Source organism: Diadema antillarum, unplaced genomic scaffold, assembly GCF_040938485.1.
Source record: "Diadema antillarum isolate AM-2024a unplaced genomic scaffold, OU_Dant_1.0 seq00001229_RagTag, whole genome shotgun sequence".
Lineage (NCBI taxonomy): Eukaryota > Metazoa > Echinodermata > Echinoidea > Diadematoida > Diadematidae > Diadema > Diadema antillarum.
The window spans coordinates 119,436-126,886 of record NW_027272017.1 but is presented as its reverse complement, the minus strand read 5'-3'; the positions used below and the strand labels follow the sequence as shown (position 1 = coordinate 126,886).

At 38.6% G+C, this 7,451-nt stretch overlaps 1 protein-coding gene across 1 annotated transcript; it reads right to left on the bottom strand.

Annotated features, from left to right (window-relative positions):
* Positions 1-314: 314 nt before the first annotated feature.
* Positions 315-6,419, bottom strand: LOC139745008 (ATP synthase subunit delta, mitochondrial-like). Its single transcript, XM_071655416.1, has 5 exons — positions 6,220-6,419; positions 4,687-4,840; positions 3,157-3,245; positions 1,702-1,872; positions 315-462 (listed from the first exon to the last, which is right to left on the bottom strand). The coding sequence occupies exons 1-4, from the start codon at positions 6,370-6,372 to the stop codon at positions 1,744-1,746; spliced, it is 525 nt and encodes a 174-aa protein (XP_071511517.1). The 5' UTR covers positions 6,373-6,419; the 3' UTR covers positions 315-462; positions 1,702-1,743.
* Between the last annotated feature and the right edge of the window lie 1,032 nt (positions 6,420-7,451).

Genomic DNA, 7,451 nt, shown 5'->3' with positions numbered 1-7,451 from the left:
TTTTGTGTGCATGTTGAAGCTGAAATTATTAAATGAATGAACAATGCTCACTCAATGCTCAGATATTTATATATTTTATTTTTCTCAATTACAACAAAAAATGTATCAGTTAATAAGACTGTACACCAGAGAACAATACTTGCATGCTAGCTGAATGATGCTTGAATTCATCTTTTTGTGAGAGTTTCATGAGAGAAAGTGGTATTATCCTGAACTGACACAAATTAGGACACCCATATGTCCTAACCGGAGATGACTTTTGCGGAAAGTTTAGGATGGAATATGCTCAAAGGCATTTGGCATTCCATGTAGCAAGAGTTCTTTGTAATCACAATTTTGTCCCAGAGCTAGCATTCTGAGGTATTAAATAGAATCCAGACTCAAAGTTTCCAGTATTCTTGTTTCTCCTCTTCATTCTCGCTCCTCTAGAATCACCCATGCTGACTTGTTGACTGGCAATATCTGAAAGATATAAAGAGAGAAAAGCAAATGAAAAATATTAAGCTTATGAATTATGTGTATGATGCAGACACATATTATTTTGTGTAAGTACTCTTAAGTATATAATGTATGGCGCTCTGCTAATTTCAGAATTCCAAAGTTTCATCAAATCAAAGGGGCATTCCAGACAATTTTCATAATTTCATATCATGTAGTACATAAATCGACAGCTTAATGTATAGATTTGTAGAATTTATTGTGGTCCTTGAGCAGAGAAACAATACTCTGAAAAATCTTAAACAAATTACACTGAACAGTGTTGATGACTATGACCCCGTTTACAGTGCAGGGCTGGGCCGAGCCGCGGCCGAGCCCAGCCTCAATTGTGAGGCCGAGCCTCGCAATTTTGTCCGTTTACACTGCAGGGCTCGGCCGCGCTTTTGATTCGAACCTTTCAATATTTTGTCGTAGTGGCGCTCTGCTTGTAAACAAACGCAATTTGGTATTATCTGGTTTTCAGACCCTTTGCCAACTGAATTCCTTGGCGAAAAAGTCGCCGTCTGGGCAAAGGCCTTTGCCGAAGGAAAAAATCCTTTGCAGGACAAAACCACCTTAGACTATACTAGTTTTCGACGTTGAGGGGGTTAATATCCTGACTAGCGAAAGATACAGGCTGAGGGTTTGGAAGCCAGACTAAAATTGGCCATGCATTTGGCCCAGTTTGCATTTACACTGAGAAAAGGCCGGGCTCGGCCGCGGCTCGGACGCCGCCGAGACCACCTCCAGAGTGAGGCCAAATGCGAGGCCAAATTGGCCTCGCATTTGGCCTTTTGCGCGTTTACACTGAAATGAAGGTGGGCTGGGCCGCGGCCGAGCCTCTCACTGTAAACGGGGTCATAGGAGCCTCACATATTTCAGAAATGTAGCAGTGTATTTCCATTACAATATCACTTGCTTAATAAGTTCACCAGCGTAGAATGCATGCATCTTTTGTTCTGCTTCCTTGAGCCCCAACTCATGCATTCTTATTGTGAGGCTGCCATGTCATCATCTTTGTTCATTGCAATTTGTTGTAAATTTTGAATACATTCTCAATCCTCATCCCAATCACTATAAATTCTGAAACTCTGTACTCTGTATACCTAATTTATAGTTGTTCAAATCTTGTATAAAAGTCTGAAAATCATCCGGAGGTCTCCTTTAAAGATTCTGCATTGAGCTGTTTTTAATCGCAACTGACTGTCAAACTAAGTAACTCACCTACACACAGACTTCAAGGCTCAGAAACTCCTGGGTGGACCTCTATTTGGCTTGTACAGCAGCATCCAGCGCCTCGTGAACTTCAACTCCAATCTGTGCTTCTGCCCTTGCCTCGTCTGTTGACGCAGCGGCAAGTTCCTGTTGTGCCTTGGTCATGCCTTCCTTGATTGCCTGGTGGTGTTACATTATCATTGATTTACATTTATTGTGTAACAATCTACTTTTCCTCTTTGCTTTGTTGCTGTTTTTATACTCTACAGTATTTAAACAATTTCTTTGTCATGCTTAATTCAACCCGTTGAGGACGGGCTGATTTTGCTACTACACACATTTCTCATAGATACTTGCCCGAGTATACTCGGGACTGTTCAATGGGTTAAAGGGGGATTGTGAGTACATATGAAATTTCAAATTGTTTCAATTTTTTGAAAGATGAATTCTCTAGTATAAAATCATTATCTTCCCCTAGATATACATATCTATGATGAAATAACATGACAAAAATAGTAGTTTGAAAGCACTTCCTCGCCAAAAACATTTCTGATCTTATTTATAATAATGATATGCAGGTGTCCTAACAAGGAAACAGCGCAGCTTGCATGCATTGCCAAGCTAAATCTGCACAGTTATCCATGCAAAATTGCACATGAAAGATGTTACTGGGAGGATTATCTTTATTTTGCCAAATTAATGTGTTTTGATTTTGGAAGTTATAGTTTTGGGAAGGTACCACCATGGCAGTTTAATATGTTGTTGGCAGATAAATTAGGAACAAGGAGAAAAATTCAGACGTGTTTTGGCTGACTTTTTCTCCAATGACACTGCAACCCAACGAGCGTGGTATACACAGAATATTTCAGATATGAATGTATTGATAAATCTGTGGCGATGAAAGGAAAATGGGTTTCCCTTGTCGATTTAAGTTAAAACCATTTTCAGTTTCAACAATCAAAGCACCAACAATTGCATGTTCTACACAACAAACTCTCTCCATTGCCAAGCCTGGTTCTACTACATGTACTAGCATTATACATATGAATATAAGATGTATACACAGATGCATGTGCAGGACTAAAATTCCCCATCCAAACATTGCTGTAATACAAACTGTGTAACCTGTCTCTCCTGTCTTCACTATAACAATCATTATTTTGCTTCCAATAAGCTGCATTGTACTTCTTCTTCAGTGTGATGCTCAATAAGGGTTACTTCTGATCACAATGTGACATCAAAGAAAGGTAAGAACTTACTACATTACTGGCATAAACAAAATGTTTCTGTGACAGCTTTATCCAGTGGTTACATAATTGGTCTCTTGCAGCTAAATTTACCAAACTGTATCAAAGTGCATACAAGGCACAAACTGTTATTTGCTCCAACGTTCCACTCACTTGCACCAAGAATTGCAGACAAAAAGAATAAACTAAGATGTTCACAATAGTTTGATGAGTTTACCTGTGCATCCAGGTCCTCGAGTGGCACAGCAATTTCGGCGAGGATCTGCACTGATGAATCATTGTTTATTGTCACAGAGCCACTGCTCACTGTTGGAAAGGAAAGGATGGTATTTAGTGTAGGTCTATCTCAGTCAAAACTGTACATGTATAATTTTTACAAAAACATGCAAGTTATTTCACGCAATTATTTTTTATATACAAGTGTACACACTAAAATACTTGAAACATTTAGTTCAATTTCCAAGGGACTAAACAATCTTCTAGTTGCTCAGGCTTTAACACATTGTTTTGAAGTATGCTATACAAATCTATGCTTACATAATGTATTGAAGGTAGCAAATATTTGATACTCCTTATGTTCACATTGAGTTCATACATAAGAGTGAAATCAGATGAGCAGATTAATATAAGGTTCATCAATATCTCAGACCAAATGTGAAATTAATGAAACTTTACAAGAGTACATGAACCTGTTTTCAACCAGGGAGGTGGGAAGCCACCTCCCTGTTTCAACAAACAGAGATAGTTGTAACAATATTATGAGCCAATGAATCATGCATACAGGACTAGAGGCAAAGATCATTCCACGCTTTAGACTCCCGAAATGTAAAATGACACATGGTACATTTTCTATATCTTTTGTCGGATCAAAGTTTTGGAATAGTTTGCCCAAATATGTTCAAGAGGAAAGAACAAGATCTTCATTTCGAAGAAAAATACAAAATGATAGTTAAGCAGTTCAGGTTGCATGGCACTATTACAACATGAATGAATTCATTGTGAGTGATGAGGTGAACGAAAAGAACCTCTTTCTTTTGCCACTGCAAATGATTTTAATGGCAAATGATTTTAATGGCAAAAGAATCTGGGTATCATAACCAAGAAATCTCCATCTGCACTCACTATCTGATATAGCTACTCTTAACCCATTGAGGACGAGTCCAGAGTATACTCGGGCAAGCGTCTATGGGAAATGCATGTTGTTGCAAAATCAAACCGTCCTCAACGGGTTAAAGGGACTGTACAGTACTGGTTGAGGTGAGGAATTAGCTTTTAACATTTTGCAAGATATTGAGGAAGCACTCTATGAGATGTCAAAAAGCATACAATTCTAAGGGAAATTGAAAGTTGATTTGATCAAAATCGACTTTGAAATGACTGAGATATCAAAGAACAAGATGAAATAAAGAGATCCTAATAAAAGTCGTGGCCTGCCGCATTTTATAATCATCACTTTTTTTTTATATCTCAGCCATTTGGGAACCAATTTCCATCAAATAAATGCTGAATTCCTCTTAGAATTACATGGTCTTTCACATTTTATAAGAGGTTTCTCATTATCTCACCAAAAAATGTTAGAAAAAAGAAGTTGGGTCTCAACCAAATCTATACGATCCCTTAGATGTTGCAGTACAGAGTTTTATGGAGACATAAAAAACAGACCTAGGGTGAAGTCCAATCTGTTTCCTTTTATTTTTCTTTGCATAAAGATACACAATTATGTAAGTTACATAATTTGGGAACATACCAAAGAATTTGTTGAGGGAGCCATCGTCTTCTGTGACTGTGACAACGCCGGGCTTCAGTACAGCTAGTGAGGGCACATGCTGGGCAAGGATGCCAAAACTGCCTGTACCGGAGGGAACGTCCACTTGTTTCACGCTGGCATTTGCGTAATACATCTAATGTACGTACAAACAGACAAACAAACAAACAAACAAACAAAAACATAAACGAAGGCATTACCAAGTGAGGAAGTCTAACAGTTACTTGGAAAATTACAAGATGGTACAACAATAATTTCCCTCACATGATTATTTTGTTGGCTGACAGATAGGAAACACTGGCAGCTTGAATTAAAGCATTCAAACTGAAGCACAGTGTTACTCACTGGGATACTCGCGAAAGATTGACACCAATTTTCAATGTGGACACTCACCTGACCAGATGCCATGTGAAGTAGAGCATTTAACAGCTACATGTTCACCACAATGACGATACCAAGCAACTACACAGAGTGATCTCCTGTAAATGACTCCAAGGGTTTTGTATGTAACACACCACTTAACACTGGCACCGGTCCGACGGTCCCTGACCCTTAATAATCACTGTCAGTCCAGTAACTTTTCAGGAATTGCCCATTTTACTGGTCTGACATGACCGATAGAAAAAATTACATTGTTGAGATCAGCGAGTCAAAAAATACACACATGTATATCAGTAAATTTTCAGGTTCGAACCAGTAAAAAAGGTAAAACTTGTTATCCACTTGTTCCAACAGAGGCAGTTCAGACCATTGTAAAGTGTATCTATAAAAAAGAATCTTAGGTTACCACAACCAAAATTTATTGTTAATGGTATTAAAGATTGATTATGCTTTCTTTCTGAGTGGTTAACAAAAGTAAGTACAAATGTAGTTCTACGACAGTCGCAGATCATTTGCCATGTCCACAAGTACACAAGGCTGCTGCGAAATGTGTAGTGTAGCTGTACATGTAGAAAGGTAGACAAGAGCCCAACCAGATGCTGTGGCCCTGTGGGGAAGTCTGACAAGGACCCATACACTCTAATAGAGACGATGTTCACACGCGGGGGAGGTTTAATGTGCAAACATCAATCGCATTCAATGCAGTACCGGTACCAATCAACTAAATTTATGTACTACGCCACTCGCGACGACATAATTCTTATCGTTTTGTCTTGTTCACATTCAGAGTTATAATAGTGTGCGCATGGCCTGTGTGCTGTGACGTGATGACGCCGACAATCAATGATGAGTGACAGCGCCAGGGTTCCGTAACGTAGCGGGCGCAGGCGTAGAAGTAGATAAAACATAAAATTTCTTAAAACTTGGTTAGGTGTGGTAAGTATCAGTGTTGTAGATGTATTTCTGAGTACTTTTACTTGTTATATGCAAGGTTTCAGTTGATATCAATATGTGATATTTTGTTTCTTTTACTTCTGTGGACCCTACATACAGCTGATCTGAGGACATCACATTTTCTAGCACAAAATCTAACGTATGGGACTAGCGCACGCATTACACATGCAAGATACTAACCTTTCCAGGATAGCCGAAAGAAAAGGACATTTGTGTCGGGGCTGATACTTTGGCGTCCTCTGCATATTGCCTGCATGACTGGGAAACCCTGACGACATTTCTGTGTGCTCGAAGATGACCAGATAACCTCGAAATGTTTCTTGCGAGAGACATCTTTCCCGATTTTTGAGGGACCGGCGAGACCACAACCTTTCAGAAGTTGAGACGGAATATGGCGAGTGCGACTGCACACTATTCACATGTGATTGAGAGAGGGCTCACTTCCAAGCACACGCGTGTACGTACGTGCATGACTCATAGACCGTAGTCATCTACAAAAATGTTACAGTTGCGAGTACTAGTACTTAATCCTTGTGAGGAGTTTTCTTTCTAGTCGTTTTTGTTATAGGAAAGAGCTGCCATCTAAATTCTTGTCAAGTGTATGTTAATCATGACGGCCCCTGCAACGTGGAACATGTCATGAAAGTAAAAATTCAACTGTTACAATGTACTGTACTTTAAACGATTTATTCAATTTGTTTGCAACCTTGCGGCTTGCCTTTCCTGTAATGCTATTTTACCAAAATCGGTGTTATTTTCGTTTGTACAAAGTAGCTCTGAGACCTGCAGTGATCAACTTCTGTTGAATCTAAATTAGGTCTAATGTAATTAAATATGTTCGGGATCTCCCCATGACATACTAAATCGTAATAAAAAATGTTAGAAGGAAACAAAATGGCTGGTGTAGGGGAAATGAAAGATGGCGTCCAAAATTGTACTTTCATTTTATTATTTTCTTGTTCATTTTTAAGGGGGATGCAGAAATTTGCAAATTCTAGTACTCCATATCTTTCTTTCCGATAAACCAATAACCTTAACCTAACTTGGTGGTTGAATTACTCAGTATCTTACGCGTTTGATAAAATCATATCATTATCATTAAAGTCATTATCATTATACAGTGTATAAATATGTTGTCATAGGAACAGAGAATATCTCACTCACTGGAAATCTTAAGTAAACTGTTTTACACAAAATTCTTTTTATCGAAATTCAGCACGCACTTATACATAATCCATCTCGTGTAAAATATTGGCAACACTATGACCCTTGAACCCATCTTATTGTTATGTGCACTTGATAAGCTCAAATGTAAACAAAGATGTTTCCATGGCAACAAGGTGTGTCTATGTTAACCTATTAATGCAAGATAAAATTGCAGCTGTTATCAGCTCTGTTATGGTTAGGACCGA